General features: G+C 36.8%; 1 protein-coding gene across 1 annotated transcript in view; it reads right to left on the bottom strand.

Annotated features, from left to right (window-relative positions):
- Window positions 1-325: 325 nt before the first annotated feature.
- The window catches only part of LOC117394407 (brefeldin A-inhibited guanine nucleotide-exchange protein 1), a 74,374-nt gene continuing 47,173 nt past the window's right edge, over window positions 326-27,526 (bottom strand). The window contains exons 14-39 of the mRNA XM_033992645.3: window positions 26,566-26,767; window positions 26,058-26,169; window positions 25,287-25,492; window positions 25,108-25,192; window positions 24,392-24,557; window positions 23,618-23,769; window positions 22,791-22,919; window positions 20,591-20,749; window positions 19,779-19,929; window positions 19,548-19,638; window positions 18,951-18,991; window positions 18,699-18,868; window positions 18,194-18,345; window positions 17,554-17,726; window positions 16,642-16,802; window positions 15,529-15,659; window positions 15,282-15,411; window positions 14,768-14,903; window positions 14,544-14,682; window positions 8,815-8,887; window positions 7,602-7,761; window positions 7,343-7,482; window positions 6,885-7,053; window positions 6,591-6,729; window positions 2,327-2,444; window positions 326-1,777 (exon numbers count right to left, since the gene is read on the bottom strand). Coding sequence (XP_033848536.3) covers window positions 1,613-1,777; window positions 2,327-2,444; window positions 6,591-6,729; window positions 6,885-7,053; window positions 7,343-7,482; window positions 7,602-7,761; window positions 8,815-8,887; window positions 14,544-14,682; window positions 14,768-14,903; window positions 15,282-15,411; window positions 15,529-15,659; window positions 16,642-16,802; window positions 17,554-17,726; window positions 18,194-18,345; window positions 18,699-18,868; window positions 18,951-18,991; window positions 19,548-19,638; window positions 19,779-19,929; window positions 20,591-20,749; window positions 22,791-22,919; window positions 23,618-23,769; window positions 24,392-24,557; window positions 25,108-25,192; window positions 25,287-25,492; window positions 26,058-26,169; window positions 26,566-26,767 — 3,650 coding nt within the window. The 3' untranslated portion in view covers window positions 326-1,612. The remainder of the gene's footprint in view (window positions 1,778-2,326; window positions 2,445-6,590; window positions 6,730-6,884; window positions 7,054-7,342; window positions 7,483-7,601; window positions 7,762-8,814; window positions 8,888-14,543; window positions 14,683-14,767; window positions 14,904-15,281; window positions 15,412-15,528; window positions 15,660-16,641; window positions 16,803-17,553; window positions 17,727-18,193; window positions 18,346-18,698; window positions 18,869-18,950; window positions 18,992-19,547; window positions 19,639-19,778; window positions 19,930-20,590; window positions 20,750-22,790; window positions 22,920-23,617; window positions 23,770-24,391; window positions 24,558-25,107; window positions 25,193-25,286; window positions 25,493-26,057; window positions 26,170-26,565; window positions 26,768-27,526) is intronic.

The raw sequence follows: 27,526 nt of genomic DNA, 5'->3' as shown, positions 1-27,526 counted from the left end.
CCTACTCTGAGTGTCCTGCTCAGCTCGAAAACCATTGCTCATTAAACTGTAATGTCATTAAACATATTCTATATTCAACATCCCCATAGTTTTGACAATCCTTGGTTGTGAAAACTATGGGGAGAAGGGTCAATGTATCTTCTGGTTACAGCAAAGGAGTTGGAATCACCAGGTGACCAATTAGTGATTCATTCCCATCCTGTAAAATCCCACTGGAAACAAGACTGCCAGATTTCCTGTGTAAGCAAGTTGCTTTTTTTGTGTGGTTAAAAAAAAGGTTTTCCTCTTAAAAGACCGATAAACACAAGTGAAAGCAGACTTCAGATTTGAATTGCACTGATGAACAGAGTTCAAAAACTTTATTGACCTGTGACCTGATTAGAATGTGCCAGATGATAACCAATATTGTACAGAAAGTTGTACAGATTATTATTATTTTATTTTTTTACATAGAAAACTTTACATTGCTGTACCATATACATTTCGTTCATCAGTTTTCTACCTCTGCTGTGACTAGGAATGCTTCAGACCCATTCATATCCATATTATACCATCAAAACAGTTCACAGTATTAATAATATATTGTCAATACATTAAATCATCCCCAAGCCAAAAAACAGTTTTCATATATTCAACATTAAAATTTTGTACACATTACAGTGAAACCTACATCAAATATGGAAACAGATTTGTGACGCACTTCGAATTAGTTTGCAGCGATTCAAAGTTCTAGTTTAAAGAGGATCCCCATCACTGGCTCATTTTTCCCATTTAAATAAAAGCCTCTACATATAATTTTATGTGGAATCATTCAAATTTAGTCTCATACACTATACATCCTTTTATAAATGATCATTTATCCCAAATCCTATTGGGCTACCTGCCTTAGCAATCATAATGGGAAATTAAAATGTTCACAAAATGTAAAATACCCAGTGCTTAAGTAAATAAAATCTAGAAGTGCAGCAAATTAGAGAACATAAAATATAGAAATAACATTATTGCAGGAACAGCTTTCTAGTGTTACGGGTTGTATATTACAGACCTGCGTTTCTGTACAACTACTTTTAATTCAAAAACTGCTTATGGTTATTTTAGCTACTGTCTGAAAAAAATGAAGTCACTCAAACCAATATTACCGTTCGTTTTTGATTATTATTGATCACTTTTTTTTTTAAAATATTTTTTCATTTGATCCTTTGGACGCGTGTCAGATTAGACAGAAACACAGGTCCTTTAAAATACTACAGTTCTGAACATTCAGAAGGTTAGAAATGAGTATTTTTTTAATATTTGATTCTTTTATCCAGTTGTACAATGGTTGGTCGTTATCCCAGCCACACTGGCGACATTCCGTTGACCTTGCTTATGACGGGCTCCACGCTCAGCATGAACCAGAGAAGAGCATTCTGTACCATTAATCATCCTGAAAGTTGCAAGGGAATAGAGGACTGCAAGCCAGGATTAAAGTTCAAAGCAGCCATACTACAGGACCCTTTAGCAGGGTCGAATTTGCCATACACAAAACCGTTTCAGAGCAACCCAGAAATTTAGATAAACACAAACTAGACCTTGAGAGTTAATGCTTTCAGTGAGTGTTCAGCATTTCCCCTTACTCCTTGCCCGCTCCATGCTCCTGTTCAGAAGAATGTGATATTTTAAAGACAATCCCAATACGCAGGTAGAACTTGCGAAGAACAGCCCGCAGCTCAGGAATCAGGTCGAACTGCATAATTTCACACAGGAGGGGGTAGTATCTTGAAGCATGAGCCTTGAACTATCAAAGGAAAGAAACACAGACATACTTAAAAATACAGTTCATGTAGAAGATGTCTTCACATTTTAAGTAATAAAATATATGTCCTGAAGTCTGAATTTATCCAAATCTATACCATAAGCCATTTATGAAAATAATTAATATTGAATAATAGTCTTGAAATTAATTAATGTCTATAATGTCTAATTTGAAATGCAAAGGTTAGTTTTCTGGTTTCAATTCTGTCAAAATGAAAAAGAGATGGCCTTGACTTCAACCACTTATTAGATGATGATATGTCTGTCACATGCAATATGTCAGCTACTGCAACTTCATTCAACATTGTACACAACATTGTGGTGTTTTTGGAATCTGATGGTATAGATACTTTAGTGTACTGGTAACATCAGTCATTTAACATATGTTTTGTATTTTGGCTTGAGATAACTATCTAACAATTATTTCCTGCTGTCAATTTATTTTCCTCTTTAGTCAACATGAGGAAAATCTGCAAAACTAAATTAAATTAGCTGTCTTAATTAATTTATTCAGTTAGTATACTTTTCTTACCCTGTCATCACTTATTTTTAAAACTTTTGTGAGAAACAGAAGGAGCAGGCTTGTCCAAGCCTCCCTGTGGCTTTCAGACGTCAGTGTCAGGAAGTAACTGATGGCATCACTGCACACACTGCCAAAACAGAACAAGAGCAATCACAACAATGAATATTGCAATATCCAAACCTTTCAACTTCTAGTTGGTTAGTCTAAAGACTCAACTGAACCCTGGATCTGTCAAAGAAACCACGATAAACTAAATTCACACACCGATAACTGCAACTTCGCAAACTGAAAGTCGGTCAAATTCAAAGGCGTGATACACTGTTTATACTTGCACTGACAGGAAATGCTTTGTTACTGCCTATATACAGAGCGAGTCAGAAATCACTGGACAAACAGGAGCAACACATTTATAAATGGATAAACACAGAACTAAAGATCCTATTCAAACTTGTGCAGTAATGTCTGAATCACAAAATGTTTGTGTTTATCCATTATGGTAAAAAAAAAAAGTGTCCCTCCCATTTCTCCCGACTTCAGATATAAGGTCATGCTCAAAACAGCACGCTGAAAAGGAAATAGAAATTATACAAATTAAGTAAATAAGTTATTGCTGAAAAAAAATGTACAAAGAAAAAAATACATTAATGAAGATTCCATAAAGTTTTATTTAATACATATTCTTTTTAAGTTTTGATAATAATATTTTGTGACAATTTTAAGGTCAACCATCGCAGATGATGTATTTTCTCTTCACTTGTAGTTCTAAGATAAGAAATCCTCCATTGTCCATTTCCTGTGTTAAAGAACATGATAGATACTGGATGTTGCTATGCCTTTAACATCTTCTAATGCATTATTTATAATGCTGACAGAAGGCTTAGCTGCAAAGCTTGTAATGCTCTTTGCCCTCTACCTGGGAATTGTACCCTGTGCCCTCATCTGCCCTTACTCACTCTCTTTTAATAGTTAACTGGGCCACCTGTTTTCATTTCTTCAGAGGTGTCTCAAATGCTGCTTCAAACACTAAGTACGCCGTTCATATTACATTTAAAATTGTCTGAATCCGTTAGATTTGTCAAGTATGTTCAAGTTTATGTCATGGCAATGCTATTAAAAAGGTACACGGGTGAATATAATACATATTTACTGTAGTTACAGATTACATGACCCATAGGGCTGTGTTCAATGGTTCATTCGCTAGCCAGGAATTCTGAAGGTAGTTCTAAACCTTTGAAGGTTCGTCAGGCAGCATTCACTCAGTGTCAGATTTTTTTTTTCTCTTGTTAAACAGAAACCGCTTGACAATCTTTGAATACTAAATCACACATTAAATGGCACTCACATGGAAAATCCGATCTTTTGATTTGTATAATAGCCATTACTTAAACAAAAGTTGTTGTATTAAAAAAACACACACACACAACCAAATCGTTGTACGCAGCACCTCTTTTGGCGCTGTCGCTGTGCATTGGAACAGACCATTGAAGCGGGGGGGGGGGGGGGGGGCCAAGCGTCGAAATATAGCGTAATTATAAGTGAAACTTCTCATAGAAATGTCTCGAAGACCCTCTGCTGTTTGGGATTTTTTTGTTATGAAAAAATTCACTTTTGCACCCCGTAAACAAAAGGGGGTGCTAACAAAGACTGGCTATTTGTCAATGAGCTTTTGGCATGATTCTTTAGTGATTTTTGACCATTCTTCAAAGCAAAATTGTTCTAGTTCGTTCAAATTCTGTGGACTTCTCTTGTGCACAACCTCCTTTCAACTCGTACCAAAGATTCTCAATCGGATTTAGATTGGGACTTTGACTAGGCCATTCCAGAACCTTGATTTTATTCTTCTTTAACCATTCTGAAATAGAATTTGATGTGTGCTTTGTATCGTTGTTGTGTTGGAACGTCCAGTTCCGCTTCAGACCAGGTTTTATAGCGGAGGGTTTCAGATGATTGGCCTATATCTTTTGGTTTGCTATGGAATCCATTTTACCATGTATTGAAACTAAATTTCCGGTGCCATTAGAGGAAAAACAGCCCATAGAAGGATATTACCACCTCCTTGCTTGACAGTAGGTATGGTGTTCTTTTCTTTGTACACCTCACCAGACTTATTCCAATCGTAATGACTATCAGCTTGACCAAATAGCTTGATTTTTGTTTCATCACTCCACAAAACCTTTGACCAGAACTCGTATCCATCATTCAAATGCTGTTTTGCAAACTTTAAGCGATTGTCCTTGTGACGTTTTCCTAAGAGTGGTATCCTTCTCCAGCTTTATGACAATAAATAATTTTCTGCCTCAGGTCTTCAGATAGCTCTTTACTTTTTCCCATATTGACTTATTGGTAATGACAGCAACCATCCTATGTTTATCCCTTTTACACTCTCTAAGAATGTTCACCTACAATACAGCATTTTCTAGACTTTTCTAGAATTAGGTTCTTTATTATCATAGTCTGGCACCTTGTAGACAATACTATCATAGCATCAAAGGGTATAAATACTTTTGAATGAGCGTTTTTGGAGTTTTGCAAAAAAAATGCTGAAATAAATAATTAGACATCTATTTCTTGTAACTTTTTCCTCATCCACAAAAGCAAAACTTTTGCAACAAAAGATTTTTCCTATAATTATTTGTTTTCATGAAATTAGTATATAAATTTCCATTGGGGTATAAAAAGTTTGGACTACAAATGAATAAGAGTATCACAGGTAGCATCACATGTGTATTTTTTATTTTTATTGATTACTGTTTTATATAATGTATTTTTAAATGACATGTGAATGTTTTATTTCATTTATATGGATGACCTGTAAAATAATAGGATTTTCAATCAAATATAAACTGGTAGCTACGGTGACATCACCAGTAAATTACAGCCCTTATGTCCCAGTGCACTGGAAGACAAATGCAACTATTCTCCTATGAATCTTTCATTTTATAAAAAGGTAGCTTTCATCCACCTAAACATATAGTTGTGTAGACAACAGTTTTAAATTATATATATATATAGGGTTGGTCTTTAAGACCCTTAATGCAAGCTATTGCACGTTAAGTACATACAGTGGTTTAGTCAAGTTGTCAATGCGCTCAATACATCATCTATATGCATCACCTGACCAAAAAGGACTGGGTTGTTTATTTACTTAAAGTCTAGTAAATTTCAGGCTTAATTTTGGTCAATGTAAGCATTTATTCTTTTCTGTTCTGGCTAATTATATGTTGAATTTTGGTCAATACTGAATACTGGTCATCTTGAAAGTTACAAAATCACCAAAGGATGCACCCCCCCTCATATGTCCTTTATATGAAAAACAGAACAATACACTGAACTACACTAAACAGAATTGCTTGCCATGTGTGTGTGGAGTAGTGGTTAGGGCACTGGACTCTTGACCGGAGGGTTGTGGGTTCAATCCCCAGTGGAGGACACTGCTGCTGTACCCTTGAGCAAGGTACTTTACCTAGATTGCTCCAGTAAAAACCCAACTGTATAAATGGGCAATTGTATGTAAAAATAATGTGATAACTGTATAATGTGAAATAATGTATAATGTGATATCTTGTAACAATTGTAAGTCGCCCTGGATAAGGGCGTCTGCTAAGAAATGAATAATAATAATAATAATAATAATAATGTATATTTGTACCGGTGTTAAAGCCATAATGCTTCGGTCAGGAAGCTGATAGTGGCGAACATTCTCTATTTCCCAGTCTAAATCTGAAATGTTAATTGGTCTGACATTGAGCAAAACAGACTCTTTCTTCTTGAGGGTTATGACTGACAAACCTCAAGCTACTTTAAAATAATTATGAGACTTATGTGAAATTATTGAAAGCAGTCATATGAACTCATGTTTGCATTTTTCCTATTGGCTCCCTGTCATATCTGAGGTCACATACAGATTCTCATATATAATTATATTTGGATGTATGCCCTGCAGGGTCCTCAAAATCTATTTTGGCCAATTCTTGTAATAACTAGCTTGACCTGAACAAGGGATATAATCAATTACATCAAGGCCTTATATTCTCTAAATTAAGAAAATAAAAAGTATGCAGTCTTGCCAGAAATCATTGTTTTGACTAATGCTTAGCTCATACAGTACATGCTGTTTGGGTGGACTTGCATCACTGAATCCTACTTTACTAGGATTCAAGAACTTAGAATTACATTGTTTTATTTATTTATTGTTTGCAGTATGTTTAGTGCTAAATAAATCAGGAGGTATAGCGCTGTGGTTTGTTTGTTTACTAAGTAGGCCTCATCTTACTTGAGTAGCCGCTGCTGCACCTCCTCCCAGGCATCACTGCGGTTGTTGTCTGTGTACATGCGGAAGAGAATGCGCAGGACACATGCCAAGCTGCTGGTCTCTTGTTTCAAGAGGTTGGGCTTCGATTTACCTTTAAAACCTGTAGTTTATAAACAGCACAATTAGTAGGTGGATAATAAACATACACTGTCAAGTCTTACACAGTACATTCTGCCTTGTTATAATATGGTCCAGTATAGTATTTGCTCAAAACTATCTAGAAGGGAGCATGCACAATGGGTTTTGATAACCCACCTGCTTTCCAGAGTGCAGTTCTTTGCTCATTGCTGGAATTGAACGCCTTGGCGAATCTGTGTGATTCCTGCAGGCAGTCCAGCAGTTTAAAGAGCTGCTGTGAAGTGAGATAGTGATACATTCCCTGATCTTGGGTTTCAATGTGAACTTCGGCATCTACAGTATCTCGCTGTGTAAGAAAAAAAAAAGTCTTGTTTTTATTTAAGACAGTGACACATTCCCCAATACAGCTGTAAATACAAAAGGAATCTTGAAACAGTCACCGAAGCCACCAAGGCCTACAAACAGAAGTTGTTCCATATATACTGATTCTGATACTCTCAAATTACATGTAAAACTTGTGTACATACACCTCCTCAATACCCCTAACTCACAATATAATTCCTTGTGAGATTATATTAAAAAGATTTCCTTGTGTACATAAAAAAAATAAAACTGATGGCAAGATTTTTCAATACCTGAGCAGCTGCCAAGTTTTCAGCATCTTCCTTCTTACTTGTTGCTGGAAAGAATACAATGTTGTCGATGGTCTGAATCAGCTCAAGCTGGACTACGCATTTAATGAGCAATGCAGCGAACAGCTTCTGTTCCTGAACTTCTGAAAAAAGCATTACCAAAAGACAAATTAACAACAACAACAACAACAACAACAACAACAACAACAACAACATACCACGTTATCTTTCGGCTCCCGTCACATTACTGATCAGTACTTACTTGCAGGGGTCCTGCTTTTGTTTGTCTCCTCATAAACTCCAGACCCCACACTGAATTGGCTTGGTCGTCGACTCTCTAAGGAAATCTTCTCAACGCTGCTTATAGATTGCTGATCCTCAGAACGAACATGCAATTCAACTGACTTCTGCGATAAGGAATCCTTAACACACACAAATAACAGCATTAAAGGTTGCTTTAAAAGAGTATCTTTTGAGTCACCAGTACCCCGTTTACACGAGCCACTTTTAAGCCGTCTTTGAAGCGACTTAAGTCTTTTTTCTTCCTTTGGTCAAGCCACCTCAACCTGTTACAGTAAAGTCAGTAAAAAATAAATAAAAGGTTTCCTTCACTGGGCCAATAGAGTCATTTTAGATCTAAATATAGCGCTTGTTTATCTGCACCACGACACTAACAATTATACAATTTGAAAAAAAAGCCACGAGCTTGTGGAAGTTTAATCAATTTAAATGTATAAGTGTATCATCGTAAGTGCCATGATGTGAATATAAAGTCACAGACAAAAGTATTGGAACCCTACCCTTAATATAAGATAATTCAAGAAAACATGTTAATACAAGCAACTTCTGGTAGTTTAACGAACCATCTTTATAAAAAAAACAAAAGCACTGAAGCAATTTCAAATATGTGTTCATGACAAAAGTACTGGCACCTTTACATTAAAAGTCTGTAAAAACATAATAGAACTATTTTAAAAATATATTCAGTGATTGAAAACCATTACACAGTAACTAAGCTACAGTATAAAGTCAATAGCAGTAATTATTTCCAACATCTGTTGAAGAAGAACGTTTTGGTAACATAGATAAAATGGTCAAGATAAAGGAGTTGGATTCACGTTTGAGAAAAGCACTCGTAGCAAACTGCAACAAATAGAAATGACTACAGAACAATATCAAAGGAACATGGAATACTCAATAAGAGCAACAATCAAGAAGTACCACTGAATAAATTTAGTAAAATATTAAATAACTTACTTAGGTTATATCCTATTCTAAGGTTATGTTCTAATTATTTAAATTATGATATTTAGAGTCACCAATTAATGCATTTTACGAGCATAAAAAGACACATTCATAAATCCATAATTAAGGTTAGACTGACAACCAAATAAATATGGAACACTGTGGTACTTAAGCAAAAGTTGAGCGGTCACAGCATTTCAGCTGCCCTGCCAAAGTTACTGCTAACATACCAGCTGTTTGTCTGGAACATCTCCCTGTAAAACAGGCTCACTCTCTGTTCCAGCAGGTCTCCATGTCAGCAACCTTTAAATAGAAGATAAATACCATTTAACCGTAGCAGCTACAATACAGTATATATGTAGAACACAACAGAACAACCTTTAACATAGTGGCAGGTATCGCAAAACAATATTCTAGACTTGCCCAAGGGTACTACCATGACCAATATATATATATATATATATTTTAAACGGCTTTTCTTTTTAAACAGCTGAAGAAGGGCTTTTGCCCGAAACTTTTAGACTTTTAAACATTTCTAAAAAACCTTTTCTTTCATATGCCTTCAATTTTGTACACTGCAATTTTTATATACACACACACACACACACACACACACACACACACACACACAGTATTACTTCAATTTGGCGCCGCAGCTTTATTTTAAATTGATCAAAATGACTGCGGCCCTTAAACGAGGGCAGCCTTTATTAATAATACTATGCTTTACAAACAGACGTGAAGGACTGCTGTGCTGTAAGTAGATCATCTTGGGTTGTCTGTCGGGACTGTACTATAAAACGACATTTGCTTACTAAGGTGGGTGTACATTAGTTTGTATTACATGTTGGATTGAGGTTCCAGTCTCTTCGGGGGTGTCCTGTACATAGGCAGAGTTGCGCGTTTCTTTATATTTTGACCAGGGGTAGAAAAAAAAATACCTTTTCTTTATTGAGAGCGGCGTTTTTTCGAGGGCAGCATCTATTAAAAAGCTGATGTCTGAGTGAGACGTTAATTCGAGGGTGGCGTTAATTACAAGTAATACAGTATATATTCTCTCTCTCTCTCTCTCTATATATATATATAGATACACACAGTACTGTACAAAGGTTTCAGGCAGGTGTGAAAAAATGCTGTAAAGTAAGAATGCTTTCAAAAATAGACATGTTATGTATATTTATCAATTAACTAAATGCAAAGTGAGTGAACAGAAGAAAAATCTACATCAAATCCATATTTGGTGTGACCACCCTTTGCCTTCAAAACGTACTGCCCAGTGTCAGAAAGCTCTGTCTCAGTCGCAGGTCATGGGTCCTCCAACAGGGTAAAGACCCAAAACACACAGCTAAAAGCACCCAAGAATGGATAAGAACAGAACATTGGACTATTCTGAAGTGGCCTTCTATGAGTCCTGATCTGAATCCTATCGAACATCTATGGAAAGAGCTGAAACTTGCAGTCTGGAGAAGGTACCCATCAAACCTGAGACAGCTGGAGCAGTTTGCTCAGGAAGAGTGGGCCAAACTACCTGTTAACAGGTGCAGAAGTCTCATTGAGAGCTACAGAAAACGTTTGATTGCAGTGATTGCCTCTAAAGGTTGTGCGACAAAATATTAGGTTAGCGGTCCCATCATTTTTGTCCATGCCATTTTCATTTGTTTTCTTATTTACAATATCATGTTGAATAAAAAATCAAAAGCAAAGTCTGATTTCTATTAAATATGGAATAAACAATGGTGGATGCCAATTACTTTTGTCAGTTTCAAGTTATTTCAGAGGTAATTGTGCATTCTTCGTTTTTTGTGGAGGGGTACCAACAAATTTGAGCACGTCTGTATATACACACACATACACACACACATACACATACAGTGCCTACAGAAAGTCTACACCCCCTTGAACTTTTTTCACATTTTGTTGCGTCAGTGCCTCAGAGTTTCATGCATTTAAATGAGGATTTTTTCCCACTTATCTACACACCATACTCCACACTGTTAAGGGGAAAAAAGATTTTATTGAGAAAAATTATATATTAAAAATACAAAACTGAAAGATCATAATTGGATAAGTCTCCACCCCCCATACTTGGTGGAAGCACCTTTAGCAACAATTACAGCTGCGAGTCTGTTGGGATAGGTCTCTACCAACTTTGCACACCTAGACTTGGCAATATTTGACCATTCTTCTTTACAAAACTGTTCAAGCTCTGTTAAGTTCCTTGGGGAGCGTTGATGGACAGCAATCTTCAAGTCATGCCACAAATTTTCGATTGGATTTAGGTCGGGGCTCTGACTGGGCCACTCAAGGACATTTACCTTTTTGTTCCTTAGCCACTCCAGTGTAGCTTTGGCTGTGTGCTTTGGGTCGTTGCCATGCTGAAAGGTGAACTTCCGTCCCAGTTTCAGCTTTCTTGCAGAGGGCAGCAGGTTTTCCTCAAGGACTTCTCTATACTTTGCTCCATTCATTTTCCCTTCTACCCTGACAAGCTTCCCAGTCCCTGCCAATGAGAAACATCTCCATAACATGATGCTGCCACCACCATGCTTCACAGTAGGGATGGTGTTCTTTGGGTGATGCGCTGTGCTGGGTTTGCGCCAAACATAACGCTTTGCATTTAGGCCAAAAAGTTCCATTTTAGTTTCGTCAGACCACAAAACTTGTTTCCACAGGGTGTTTTTTTGCATACGAAAATGGGATTCAAGGTGGGCTTTCTTGAGTAATGGCTTCCTTCTTGCCACCCTACCATACAGGCCAGATTTGTGGAGTGCTTGGGATATTGTTGTCACATGCACACTTTGACCAGTCTTGGCCATAAAAGCCTGTAGCTCTTGCAAAGTTGCCATTGGCCTCTTGGTAGCCTCTCTGATCAGTCTCCTTCTTGCTCGGTCATCCAGCTTGGAGGGACGGCCTGATCTAGGCAGGGTCTTGGTGGTGCCATACACCTTCCACTTCTTAATAATCGTCTTGACCGTGCTCCAAAGGATATTCAAGGCCTTTGATATTTTTTTATACTCATCCCTTGATCTGTGCCTTAACAACTTTGTCCCAGAGTTCTTTTGAAAGCGCCTTGGTGCTCATGGTTGAGTCTTTGCTTTGGAATGCACTACCCAGCAGAGGGAACCTAGAGGAACTGCTGAATTTATCCTGAAATCATGTGAATCACTACAATTTAACACAGGTGGAGGACACTTAACTTGGTGTGTGATTTTGAAGGCGATTGGCCATACCTGAGCTAATTCAGGATTGCTATTACAAGGGGGGTGGACACTTATCCAACCAAGCTATTTCAGTTTTTTATTTTAAATTAATTTTCTACAAATTTCTAGAATATTTTTTTTACATGGAAGTTGTGGGGTAGGATGTGTAGATAAATGATTTTTTTTTTTTTTTAATGCATTTTAATTCCAGGCTATAAGGCAACAAAAGGTGAACATTTTAAATAACGTAGTATACCGTATTATAAAAAAAATCTCTCTCTCTCTCTCTCTGTGTGTAATATATATATATATATATATATATATATATATATATATATATATATATATATATATATATATATATATTAGGACCCCAACCAAAAATACGCCCCCTTTTAGATCGGGTTGACCCCTTCGGGTTGCCGTAAATTAAAATTTTTAGAACCCCGAAATCTTATCGTGTTTCAGGTGGGGTTGTCTTGCAAATGACCACATCGCGATGCAGAACATTCACTTAACCTGAACTGAAAACACAAGCAGGGAGCAGCAACGTCACAGTGCGCGTCGGTCTTCTAATTAAAGCTACAGTACTACATTAGCTGCGCAGTACACAACAGCAACACAACACAATAAAATAACACATCAAATAGCAACCTAAATATTCCACATTTGTTTAATTCTAACAAATAATAACATTAATAAAATAATCGGAATAGTTCCACTGGTCCAGAATGCGGCTGAATGCTGCAGCTGCAAGAATACTGACAAGTACAAAACAAACTGAACATATTACATCTGTCTTGCGTTGGATACCTTTCAAATATCTGGTTATTTTTAAGATTTTTCTGTTGACCTTCAAGGGTGTCCGGGGAACTGGCCCTAAAAATCGGACTTGCTGCATCCTTACACCCCTAGGCGTTAGCTGCGCTCTTCAAGCTCAGAGCTGCTGGCCGTTCCCTTGACCAGGTGTGTCACTCTGAGAGGTCGGAGTTTCTCCACTAGTGCGCCTAAACTTTAGAACTCATTGATATTAGTTGTGAGAGGCTCTCATTCTCTTGAGAAACGTAAAGCACAGCTAAAAACACATTTGTTTTTACTTTATTTTTTATATGTAAATCACAAAACCCAGAAGCCTCTGGAACATCACTACTGTGAGTGCTGTTGAGCTGAAAGAGCTCTAAAACAGATGGCTATTATCTACACTCTGTCGTCTGACAGAGTGGACAGCATGGACCAAGCACACTCCTAGATAGGAGGCTGTCTGAGAAGGTGTGAGCTGGCTCTCCGCATGATTCACTGTAAGGCCCAACTGTTGAAGGTGGCTGGTTACAAGTTCCTTGTGGGCCTCTGCCTGTGCTGGAGACTAGGCACGAAGGAGCCAGTCATCCAGCTAACTGAGCACTCTGATGCTTTTGACTCTCAAAAGAGCCAGGATAGCTTCCATACACTTAGAGAAGGCACAGGGAGCTAGGGAGAGGCTAAATGGCAAGACCCAGAATTCATACACTTTCCTGAAAAGCGAATGGCAGGTTGTTCCTGTCTGCTGGTTTTATGGGGATGTGGAAATAGACGTCTTTGAGGTCCACCATGATGAACCAGTTGCCTGGCCTGATTGACTATAACAGCTGTTGCATCGTCAACATTTTGAACATCTGACTCAGATACAAGTTGAACCGTCTGAAGTTGAGGATCGGTCTGAGGCCACCATCCCGCTTGGGCACTAGGAAGTACCTGGAGTAGAACCCTGCTTCCAACTGGAGAGGTCTATCGTGTGAATAGACGGTTTATGCAGCAGAGCTGCTACCTCCTGAGACGGCACCACGGCATCCTGTGGGTCCCGGCACTGCTTGTTGGGGCAGGTAGCACCCTTGGACAGGAGCGCTAAATTAGGCGCCTGTACCAAAGCGGCAACTGAAGCTTCCACTTGCAGGGATAAAACCCAGTCATGATGCAAGCAATGCTGTGTACAGTACACAGATGTACAGGTACTGCCTCAATCTGCTTATAGGTAGCACCCAGGCAGATCAAGACCCGAACAAGACCAATTTGGTACCGGACCGGGGGCGTGCACACAGATCCACTGGTTCGCAGTCACCGCAGGTAGCAATGTACAGGGATGCCCACCTGTACAAGCCACTGGCAAAAACACTCAGTCAGTACACACGAGACTGAGGGAAGCCTGCTTGTTAGATGGTACTAACAGCCTTCATAATGGTGATGCTACTTAAGCGTAAACTATAATTAGTGAAAACTATTACAGCGATTAATTTAATATCACATAAATTGTGTAAAAACACAATAAATCTAATTATAATGCAGACACAGGTAACAAGTATTTATCTGAAGGCGGCTCATCCCTCAGGTCAGTCTTACAATGTCGCTGAGATCTGTGAGCACAGTACTTATGCCCTCGGGGGTGGGCCATGACTGCGTCACAGGCTCTGCGAGCAGCTTTGATATTCAGGTTTCAGGGTCTTTAGAAGGTAAATACCCGTACGGTAATGGTTACATTTTGTACTTGAAAGGAGGGGGGGTTGTAGCGGTGAGCTGAGCATAAAAAAAAGAATTGGTTATTCCAGATTGGGAGAAAAAAAATTATACAAAAACTATTGGCGATTACTAAATTAAAAAAAAAAAAAAGTTTTCATATTATAAAATATGATTTATACAAACACTAAAAAAAAAATGTAAACAATTTAATACCAATAAAGGTGGTGGTAAAAATAGATGTAGTGGTAAATATGGAGGTATTTAGATCTTACGCATGGGGAATTGTCGTTTTAAAGATGTCCAGCATACAGTTGCATGTCTTGTCCCAGATTTCCAACGTGAATTTTTCTCCATTGAGAATGACAACATTCTCCAGACAGTTTGTTCCAGATCTAGCAAGCTGCTCATTGTCTGGAATTAAAAAGCACAGATATATAAACCTGACCAGGCACTGTATTCCATTTAACAACAAAACACCACTGGAGTCATGTTATACCTTGCTGTACACACCAGTACAACTGGGAGAATATTTCATCTAAGAGAACATTGTTCAGTGCCTCGAAATACTGAGTGAACACGTCGCAGATGGCATAAAGTGCATGGTTACAGGTTGTTGTCATCCACTCAGCTTTCTAAAAGGTAAAAAAGCAGAGTTATTTTTAGTTCTTATTTATATTAATAATAACAAGACTTCTACTTATTATACAGTACCATTTCAGTATTGAAACTCTGGCTACGGCACTGCCTACAGACAGATAAGTCACCGTCAGCTTCCCAGCAGGGCACAGATGTGTTTAAATATTTTGAAAATATGTCGATAATAAAAAGTAAAACTATTGTTATTTAATCGAGTGTGTCGGATTAAATTTTCATACAAGTCCAATGCACAAGACATAATTTAAGCTTTTCATTCTGAGCACAGTGAGTTAAACTAGTGCTTCCTCTGCAAACAGCTGAACAATAAAATGATTCATAGAAACCTAAGGAGATTTCTTATATTGTTCACCTACCTCAGTCTGCTGCTCTGGAAGCTTCATATTATCAAAGATCCTGAAGACAATTCTAAACAGATCTTGCCACCAATGTTTTTCGTAGGTGTGGCCGTAGGTTTTCATTATTTCAAACATTACAGTCAGTCCTCTATAAAAATGGAAACAAATCAAATGCTGTAACTAATCGTTAATTGCATTTGTCAAGTACTGTACTGTATTCTACAAGACACGACTCATACAGGACATTAGAAACACCTATTCTTACCTGGTTCTTACATCTAGCTTGCATCTATTGATAATACAGGAGAGCTCAAACAGAATGGGAAACCACCCTCTCACCCACACTCTGTCCTCAGGGGCCACATTCATATCATCACTGGTGTAATCTTTGAAGGCCTGGTGGTACAAATACAATTAGATAGGTAAAGCAAAAATGTTAGTCTTTTTTTTTTTTTACTAGTTGTCATTAAAAATTGCTTTATAAAGACATTTTAAAACAGTGTCTGATGATATGATTGATGTGTACCATGAAAACTGTATGAATTCAACAAGAAGAAATTGATGATTTAATGGTACTATAAGAAAAATGTGGAAGAACACAGCAGGGAGTCATCTATCTCACATATTCACACTTTGTCATGTTCTAGAATTTTCCTTTCTTTAAGGACTAGAGATGGGGTAGGGTTAGGGACAGATTAGTATTTTGATTGCTACATAAAGTTATTAGATGGAAAAAGGAGGGGAGCTGACAGCAGAAACCCTTTTATTCTTACTGTTCTGGGAACATAGAAAAAAACTGGAGAACTGGATGTTCACATAAAGAGGGCAGCTTGGATAACAGGGGTTCAACCGTTTAAATGAAGTTACACAAAATGCCATATTCCTTCGAATTTAAGACACAGACCACATTTCCCACCCTCAATTAGGGGTAATAAACCAACAAATGAAGATGTATTTACAAAAGATACAACCTCAATTAATCAAATGCTACAAACTCGTCTATTAGGCATATTGGTAAACCATAATGCCTGTAAATGACTGCCTGTATGTCACGAATGATTTAAGATTGGGCAGTAATGTTTTTACTCGTCTTTTCTCAAGCAGTCACATTCCTGTTTGTGTACTGGGGCAGTCGCACTTTTTGTTGGCGATTTTAATACACGCATCACTATACTGAAATTTAGGACGGGCCATTTTTGAGAAAAGCAAAATGGTTTTAAAGGTCGTCTTCTATTTTAAGGAAAACGGTATATATAAGAAAGAATCAGTTAAAGAGGAAGCTGGCAAGACTGTAAAAGTCATACAACAAGAGATTCATGAGGATAATACATATGTACTGTTTAATACCAAAAAGATGAAGTCATTCTGATTTCTTTACCTGTGGCCGATCAGAAACATATTTTGCACAGTGGCGAATGAGACGGATAGCTTCCATACTGGTGTCTGGGAAGGATGCGTTACAGGCAAACTCTGACAGACACTTTACAGCGTCCTGGAAGGAGTCTATGGTGGCTGGAAAATGCTTTTCAAATACATTTGCTGAAAATATACAGGGAATACATGTTTGTACATGTTCATACTTCTGAGGGACAGTGGTATTTATTACACGAAAAAAATAGTCTACAATTTGTTAGCACCAGTCTGTATTTTAACAGTACCAGTGATAAATTACGGAGTGACACTATTACTCACATTCATACTTTTCTATTAAACACAGGAAAAGCTATAATGGAAACCATACAGTAACTCCTTGCCTGCATATTTTACATTGCACCTGTGATAAACTGCACTGTACATTTTTAATTGAATACAACTGAAAGAAACCAAAAGGAAAAAAAAAAAAATCTATGCTTTTAATTTTCAAAAGCATATCATTGTTCTATCTACTGTATCTATTAAAACAATACAATCTATTTTTAAAAATAATAGTTAATTTAAAAACAATTATACTTTTTTGTAAATTGACTCATTTGTTGAACTCTTTACACAAGAGCACTGTGAAACAGGAAATGTGATACCTGTGAACATAATTTCTAATAAAATTACAAGTCAGACAAAAGCTATAATACAAATGATATAGTAGCCACTAGCATGCATATTTTACATTGCCCCAGGGCAAAGTGCCCAGAAATATAAATGAAACTAAAATGTACTGACTGACAGGTCACCCATAAATATTATGTTATGTTTAAAAAGCTTTAAGCTATAGTAAAACATATGCAGTAACCTTAAATGATAATTTAAAAAGCTCCTAAGATTGAATAGTATTATTGAGAAAAACAGTACTTACTGACAATATGCCCTGAAGTCTGAAATGCCAGCTCCACTATGCTCTCATCCTGATCTGAAGCAGCCAGGTGAAAGACAGAGAAGATATTCTTCCAGCCTGAACGGATATTCCCAGCCTGTGAGTTAACCATCTGGGCTATACACCTGACAACCATGTCTCTAATGGTTGGCGACCTGGTCAATAAATAAAAAACAAACTCAAGCGCCACAAAACTGGCATTCTAATAGGAGAAATTAGATCGAGAAAAACAATCTTTAAACTTTTAGAATAGCTTGTAACTAGGATTACTTCCCTTTAAAAGCTTAGTTTTAATTATTTTTTTATTTATTTATTTTTTTTAAATCGTTGCTCTTTTTTCTTCATTTTCAATGAATTTAAAACGTGTTGCTTATTGAACAACGGTATTTACAACAGTTTTGAAATGTTTTTTATTTGAATTTTTACTGTTCATTCAGGTATGCAAGCATTTATTTGTGTACTGTATCAGTTGAATAAAAGAAAATCACATAACCCAGTACATTCCATGTGACCACTGCAAAAAGCTTAGGGTTATCTTAAGGATATATATTTATGTTGTATTGTTTATATAACATGGAGCTAACACAAATTCTAAAATGGTGTGCATTCATGATAACCTTACCTGTTCTTTTTCATAATATGTTCAAAAGGTCTCAAAAAATCCTTCTGGAATCTGAAATTAGCAAGTTCTCCCTTTTCCAAAAATTTCATGGACAGCTGCCTCAAGGAGTCTACTGCAAAGATTGCAACATCCTCATTCGGACTGCAGCCAACCTGGACAAAAAAGTGGGAAATGATGATCAATTTTTATACCCGCTGTTTTCACTTCTCAAACATATAAACACTGCTGGGGCGACCATGAGTTTGTAATGTTAGAATATTCTTTCAAAATGTATTAATATTCAGATATTCAATAATTCTGAATTAGCTGGAAAACAAAAATAGTAATTTGTACCCGTCAAATTAAAGAAAGAAGAGAAACACTCATCTGTGAACAAATACGAACATGGTCACTGTTGACACAGAATACATTAAAGCAGTGTCTGTTAGAATATTTAAATATTTGTCCCAGCACTAAATTTGATTAACAAAAAAGTCATCTGATAAAAAAAATAATACTAAATTACCTTATTAAAATGATCTCCAATAACTTCCCAGATTCTCGACCACTGAAGCCTGATTCGACCCATGTTGTAATAGGAGATCTCGACTATCTTTTGTAGGCTAAACATGCGTGGGTGTGTAGGGGAGGCCAGTTCATCCATAGATACAGCACACAGCCAACGTACAAAATCAACTGCAAAATAAAACATTTCCTTTTTCACGCATTCATTCTTTTTTATGCACACAATTTTTTCATTTTTTTTGGCAATACCTACCAATTGCATTGCCATCTAGTCTGGTAGATCCTGTGAATATCCTGCAAGAAAAACAAAGGCATGTCAGTGACATGCACATCCTCCTGTCAAGGTTAGAAATTACACATGTGTGAAGTCAGTCTTACATTCACTTTATGTCGTGTAAATGTCCATGTAAGTTTAAATTAAATTTAGGTAAGCAGTTCCCAAGATATTGCCTCCAATAGCTCAGCCGTTTAACTTCCAGTAGCTTGAAAAAGTATCTGCTACAAGATTTAAGGCCACTTCAGAAAGGATCTGTTTCACTGCTATTATTTAACATCGAATCAAATCAAAACGACTTTGAATCCAAAATCAGTGATTCACACTTGTATCACCATGACGGACTTGCCATGCTCGTAGGTACAGTAAGAAATGTACATGTTTGTTAAATCATCATTTGTTGTACCTTTTATTTAGGTGTCTAATTATATTTACAGTATGTGGATGAACATACTGGAAAACATCTGATAACCAATTATTAGCCAATTTGTGTGACAAGTTCTGATGATGTAGCCTTATAGTTCAGAAAAAAAGCTCACTTGTAAGCTCAAAGAAAGCAAAATAACATTACTATACCTGTCGACAGCTACAACTACACTTTGTGAGCTGGTCTCCCCAATGGATTCCTGAATGCTGGCTATCTGCTTGCGATCCACATTCCCTCCGACTTGTATGTTGAAAATGTATTAAAAAAAATAAGGGGGAAAAAAAAAATGACAAGTAAATAAAATGTATATTAAAATCTTGAAAAATATACTGTACATCAAAAGAGTGTTTCATGTGTTAACAACGTTCTCATTAACTTACCTAGCCCCAGGCCGACATACTCATCTGACGTCTGTTCCTTGGTGCCAGTAATGGTTCCCTCTTTACCTCGCACTGTCCCTGAGATATAACGCGGCTTCACTCCAGTGCCTATCAACTGAGCCAACTCCAGCTGGCTGATGCACTTCAGGATCTAAAAATGTAAAAACACCACATATATACGTCAACTGTAGGTGGGTATATATATATATCAACAGGGTTTAAGTGTGCCGATGTTCCTATTTCATTTACTACTTCCTTCAGCCTTCACCTAAGACTTGATTAGATTTATAGTGTAGATTTATAGTGTAGCTTTCATGCCCAGGCATCCCAAGCGCTGCACACAATCTCCTCTAGAAGGCCCGCAGGGCTGTGCAGCACATAGCAGGGGAAGTAGCCTCCCTCCAGAGTAGAACATCTGGCCACCCGTGGCATTAGGGTTAGAAGAACTCAAACTCAGGTGTGCTAGGTTTACAAAGATTTTGTTCAAGTGCTAACGTTTCCCTTATTGATGTTTCAAAACTTTAAAACAGTACATCTTGGTTGTTTTATATTAGTTTTGGCAAATTATTATTTTTTTTATTCTGCTTGGAATAAAGTGGAGCAGACTTTGCACTGGTAAAACTGTAAGAAAGTTAAGCTGACAAACTCTTTGGCGAGTTCAGTGTACTGGAGGTTACTTGTGCACTTTTACTGGCACAAAAGCTTGTAAATGTGTTCCATCACCTTATCAATTCAACATGCTGGGATACTATTACATACAAGTCATTACGCACAGTATGATACAGGAAAGAAAACTAACAAGTCTTTGTTACCTCATGCCAGGAGGTCCCCAAATAATTCCCATCCGTGTGTGCTACGGTGATGAGGGTTTTGATGGTGTCAATGTTCTTCTGTTTCATTTCCGTAATGCCAGAGCTTGCTGTCAGTAAGGTAAATCTTGCTAGAGCCTGGACATATGCATCTCTCTCAAGCTGTAAAATGAACAACCAGTTAAATAGTTAGCAGTATGCCGTGACTGAAAACATTTTAACAGTACCGTTAAAGTTTATGTAATTCTGTAAAGATGATTTAACATTTTATGACAATATGTGACAGAAATACATTTATTCTTGGTTGTAAATCCCCCTCCCGACCTGTGAGGGCGCTAAGCAGTGAGAACAGAGTTCCTTGGACAGGCTGGTCTGACAGTTCTTTCCCAGGGTTCAAGGGAAGTCGGCCAGCCTGGAAGAGGGTGAGACTCTGTTGCAATAACGCACTGAGCTGGAAGGGAAACGACATGGCAGCCGCAGATTGGAGAAGCAGTTTCACTCGTTTACCAAGGGGTCACGTATGACAGCATAAAAGGGGACGGAGAATCATAAGCTGTTCCTTCGCTTTGGTTTAATGTGAGTAGAACCGAGAAGGACAGTAAAATTAACCACAGAAAGTAAAACTGTATTATTGTGGGGCGGATATTGTTTATTATCTGTTCTTGTTAAATACCCTGTCCTGTACACATTGGTGTGTATTGCCGGGGAAGTATTGTTTGGTTGCCAAACCGGATTACAATGATCTCCGTCTGCTTCTTTCACGCACTGCATCACTCCTGCACCTGCTCCCACTCAGCCACTTTGTCACACATGTGTTTCAGTAGAAAACAGAAATATACATAAAATGTATCCTCGTTTTGATTACAAAATATCATACATTGAAAAATAAATACCCCTTAGATTATGGTACTAGACTTTTGAGTCTTCCCTCAGCTTTAAAAAAAAATAAAAAATTAATAGAAACAGCTGACAACAAGCAACCAGAGAAGCTGTATTTGTACCAAAGATGAACACATAAAATCATTTAGGTGAATATGCAATAATTTCTCCATTAAAAATAATTAACACTACAAGGGGCTTTATTTAAAAAGCATTTTCTTGCCTCTCATTAGTATAACAACTTTCTTGCAAGTCCCAGACTATCGCTTTGAATTAAGTGAAGCAAATGTATCCTGTCCCAACACTCTAGACTCACTCCCTTTACACAGAATTACGTGGGTTTAATGGGCAGCTGTGTTGGGAAGACAACCTCTCTCAGACCAGTTCCTCAGAGAACGGCTCTGACAAGACCAGTCTCAGATCAATTCTGTTAAAACACTTTTTATTGAATCAATCTGAGGGGGCTGTTTCTTGTCATTTCCATGGCAACAGAAAATCTGCTTAAATGAGCCACTTATGAAATTTTTCTGATGTTTGTAGGTAGAATAGAAATGAGCAAAATGTAATGATAAAATAACTAAAAACAAATACATAATTACGTCGAGATCAGAAGATAAATTATATCCAGATCTCAGAATAGTTATATATGTTAATATTATTATTATCATTTTTTTTTAAGTTTCTGTCCTTAAAGAGCCAACACAAAAATGTGTAACAGGTTCCCAAATTGTCTGATATTTACTTAGTCCTGTCTTTCTTTGTGAAAAAAGAATATACAGAAATACAGTTTTTTGGCATAGATTGGTGGTTTGGGACCCACCCACCTCTGATGCTTTGTACAAGAAACTGCAACTCTTTATTCCAGTGCAATACAAAAAGGTAAGCATAAGTCTACCTGTTTGTACACTGTGTTTAAAAAACAAAACAAAAAACATTGTATAACCGATTTGTCTGTTCAGACTTTACTTGAATGGATCTTGTTAAAACTGTTCTATCTAAAATTGATGTGAGACCTGCTCCCCAGCAGGTCTGAGTTGAACCGATCTCAGACCGATCTCAGGGTTAAGTCTGAACAGTCAGATCGGTCTGGAATCAGTCTTGGTTTGTTTTTACAGCCGAGTCTGAATGCAGCAAAAGTGAAAATTAAACAGTGTACAAATGTAGCTAGTTTCAGTGATGACCCCGGAATGAAGCAAGTGAAAAAGGCCAGGTTTAACTAATATAATCTTGACCAATTCAATTCAGAAAACCACCAGGATAAAACAGAAGCAAAGACAAAAAAGTACAAAATTCCTGTGAATAGGTTTTTTTTATTATTATATACCTGAATAGTAAAGATGCAAGTTATCCTAATCGCACACCGTATGCCCTCAAGGCACAAAGAAGCCACTTCTGTATCATCGCAGTCTTGCAACCCAACACTGAACGCTGCTAAAAAGGGTGTCCATGCCAGCTAAAAAGAACAAAAAAAAGATTTCATTAAATTGCAGATTAAAGCTCTTGTGACATCCAATAAGCCAAAGGGACAGCAATTATCTGTTGCACATACATTTACACAATTAGAATGCAACACAATTTTTCTTGTTTTTCTTGGTTTAAATACAATTTGCGCTCTGTAAAGCAGAGTACACTATGCCATTACCAAAATAAATTGAACTTGGAATTAAAAAAGGATTTGAAAACAAGATATATTTCACAGACACTGTTAAGTAAAGAATGTCTTACTTTATGTTGTTGTATTTATTTAAAAAATAATAATAATCAAAGCTATGCTGGATCATTTAGGATCATCTTTCATTTCTGATGCATTGTGGAGAAAATCTCTTATCTGGACAGGTTGATTTAGCCTAGACACAAGTTAAAAATAAAAACTCCAGGCTTTTTATGATCACAGTTTTGATAACTTGGGATTGGTGTCCATAGACACTGTTGCAGAAAAAAACAGCACTACTATGTGTAAAAAACAAAACAAAACAAACAAAAAAAGACACCACATGCAAAATGCCACCAATAGCACTTAAAAATCATGAAGCCACTCTCAGCCAATCAAAACGTCAGATTTCAGAACATTCACACACATCTTATTTTGTGCTGGGCCAAGTATTTTTATACTAGAAGAAACACTGCTTGAAACATAGTGTCGCCTCGCACCTTAAACATTGGTCTGACATGTTCCAGGTGGGTTGCACTCGTGAACGGTGCCTGTACATGGCTCACAGCTTCCATGAGGGCCTTTGCTGTTTTAGCCATCTGATCCATCTCAAGGTTATACAGAATCCTTCTCTGCTTCGCACTGGCCACACCTGTAACATTGAAAGCAAACAGTTCTATCAAACAGTGTACATCAGAAAGAGCAGGCATTCAGGATATCCTTTTAAACATGTTAAGCTAATTCATCCATGCAATTCTAAAATTATGCAAAGCAACCAGAGTTAACATAGTTGGTGTATACCTTCAGCAGCTAAGGAGAAACTTAAAATGCTAATGTGACCTGGTAACAAATCCCTACTAAAAATCTAAGTGTTACTAATTTTAAATTCTAAATGTCTTGCATTTCTCTTTTTAAAAGTTTGATTCAAGGGTACAACAAATGCTCTAATTAATGCTTACTAATTTTAAGATCAACCTGAATAAATGATATGTCATTCATAACTACTGTATAAAACACTCAACAGTGGAAATACTGAAAGGAAACTTTGAAAATCTAATGACAAGCATTTCGAAAAAGTCTCTCAGTGTTTTCAGTGAGGAATAAACACTAAAACAAACAATGATTTTTAAGATTTTGGAGGATTTCAGTATCGTCTCAGACCTAGGAGTGACATACTCCACAGTATCACCAAACACATTCAACAAAAACTAAAATGTATCTCTCCAGACTATTGTTACATTTTCATGTGAGGAACAAGAAAAGTTCTTACTTACTTTGCTTATTTGATTTAATTGTTATTTCTTTTGTTTCTTTCATAGATATCTTCTTTCCTGCAATTTCATTGTATATAGCTGAAAGATACTCCTCAGGTAAATCTTTGCTGTCATTAATCCCTCTATTCATCTTAATGTATTGCTCTTTTGTCATTTTATTCTTTACCTGCGAGTTAAGACCAAAAACAAACAATTACACTACACAGATGATAAATGCTTAAAATGATGATTATCTGCATGCAGCCTGGCTATTTGCTGCAATAATAAAACAACTCAAAAAGTAAACACAACTATGTTTTACAAAATATTAAAAAATATTATGAATAAGGTCATAATTGATCATACTAATCTATTTTTAACAGTAACACTTTATATTACTGAAATGTAGCATATATTAAATGGGCCATAAATGATTTTACATCACAGTTACTGTCAAATAACTGGCATACATTTCTCACCCTTTAACTTGCAGCTTATCACATTTCTGTTGCACTTTATTGATCCATCAGGACCTCATTCTACTAGCTATGCAGGTTTTTTTTTTAAATGGAAATAAAAAACAAAACCACAAAAGGCAGTCAAGCCTGTCTCCATTTTTATTATTATTATTATTTTTTTTACCATCAAGGACTTCTTTAGTCCATAGGTATGTGTTCAAGTATTGGAACCACCAGACAAACAGTAGTGGAACAAGGCAATTTATTCTATTTACTTACCTGTGGACTATGAAGGTCTGTTGTCAGCATAATGATTGAGTAGGCAAGGACGTATGCCGTGTCTGCACTTGCAAACAGAGTTTGCCTGGTTGGACGCAAAATAGAGGAAGTTTAATAACATTGCATTCATTAAATGGCACCACAGAACTCAACATATTTGCAGTTTGTGAAACACTAACCCTTGATTGCATTCCAAGTATCTTGCAGCAAATTTCTCCATTAGCCGATCAATCTTTTGAGCTTCTCCTGGAAGACGAAATCCCTCCAAGAACATGCGGAGTGCACATACAAAATCTTTTCCTTGAAAGTCCATCTGGTCCACGTAAGCGTACATCACCTCTTTACTGAACCGATCATTGTCGCCAAGGAACTCGCCTACCTGAGTCTGAAACAGATACCGATATGAAGTCACACACTCTGTTGGCACACTTCTACAAGATGTAGCATTTCATAATAATATAAAACAGGGTTATACCGTTCACTGCCCAGTTATAAAAACATATATATATATATATATATATATATATATATATATATATATATATATATATATATATATATATATATATACTAATGTAACTGTATTTCTCTGTTCACTCCACCCAGATACAGTGAACCAAAAGTAAACATTGCACATTCTGATTGTGAAAGAGATTATACAATAAAAGTAACACCATTATTACCTACAAACAAAGCATAGGACCAGATTTATCAAGGTCAAGTTCAATTAGCAACTTTCTGAAAGTAAACAGTTTAAGAGAGCTTCACAGAGTTTACATGGTCAGGAAACTTTCCAAAAGATATTATTAATTGGCAACATGAATGCTTAGGCCAAAGCACTGTCTTAATTTTAAGTCATCTATTGTGGAGTTTACATGGTTGTGAAACTTTCCTAGATCAGATGGAAAAAAAAAAAAACGACAATAAACACACTTCATGAAACATCTTACTGAGTCTAGTCTTTCCTCCTGATGTAGGAACTGGGCGATATCTTCAGCTGTGGTGCCAAGCATGCCTTGTTCTTGGAGGTACTGGATTCCTCTCTTTGGTTTCTTATTGAATCTGTATGAAACATGTTGATATATATCTTTATCAACCATCTACAAAAGCGTGTTCAGATCTGCAGTGCTACTTGGTCAGTATTATAGGGACAGTGCCCCACATAGCCACAAAACGGTACATTTAAGAAGATTGCTATCACATTGAAAATGTTACCAGTGATTCCAGTTGAAAATAAGTGTTTTTTATTTTTTATTGATGACATTCACAACCTCTGCTGTTGCAGTTTGTTAGTGGACTAATGAAGCGTAGGGTATAGAAGTTTACACTTTAGAAGAATAAAATAAATAGATTTCATGGATTTGTATTTTAGTTTAATTAAACATGACTGTGTGACACTTTTTAAGGAGAGATCCACATTATATGCATATAGCAAGAGCAAAACTTGAGCCAACTTACAGATCGATGCCTTGCTCTATTATTTCTTTCTGTTGCTTTAGCACCTCAAACTGCTCTGGGTTATCAGTCCCAGACATCTGTGTGCTGTAACTGCCTATTCCCGAGGATGCTGTGGAGTCTAAGGAATTTATGCTTCCGTATCGGTTTATAGTTTCAGAGTGTTTGGTTTCATTGGTCTCTTGCTCTGAAGGCTTTTCCTGGCCTAAAGAAGAAAAATGCAAGATATAAGGAGTACTCCAATTAAAACAGAGCGCTGGCAATTAAATTAATTCAAAAAACAGAATTAAAAGCAGTCCTTCATGCAAGCTAATTACACAATAAGTCTCCACAGCTGGCATTAGCATCTAGATCACAACAGCTTTGCTAAGAGTCCCAAGTTGAATGTAAGGTCGGTTATCTATGACATACTACAGAGCGCAGAAGGTATTAATGCTATTATGAACCAATAATTGTTTTTTTCATGGCACTTAATAGTTTTGCTCTGCGCTGTACAAGCACTTAAAATGCACTTGACATTACAGTGAGGTTTCCTAGTTTCTAATCTTAGTGGACGTCTACCAGTGAGATAATTACAGCTAAAATTCTAAGTTTACTGAATAAGACGTGCTAGGTTTGTTGGTGTTGTGTTCATAATAAATAGGAAATATTTATGATGTGGAAAAACTCACACTGACAAAAACAGCCAATACAAAACAAACTCAAGAAGCAAAAAAACAACAATAAAAACCAACTACAAAAAAGCATTTTCAAACCCGTCACCAAGTGAAATAAACCCTTAAATACTATTACTAATGCAACCAACTTCAAACATCTAGTACTGTTACCCACCTGCTCTTCCTTTTCAAGTCAGCCAGTGCAAAATATTAAGTAACAATGGAGTAGTAAGATTATTGTAATATGCACCAGGGAAATTCCAAACTGTTAAATAACATGAAACCTCCTTTCACGCCATACTTTACTA

This window comes from Acipenser ruthenus, chromosome 3 (genome assembly GCF_902713425.1).
Source record: "Acipenser ruthenus chromosome 3, fAciRut3.2 maternal haplotype, whole genome shotgun sequence".
Classification (NCBI taxonomy): domain Eukaryota; kingdom Metazoa; phylum Chordata; class Actinopteri; order Acipenseriformes; family Acipenseridae; genus Acipenser; species Acipenser ruthenus.
The sequence above is the reverse complement of the archived record's forward strand: the minus strand, read 5'-3'. Positions and strand labels throughout refer to the sequence as shown.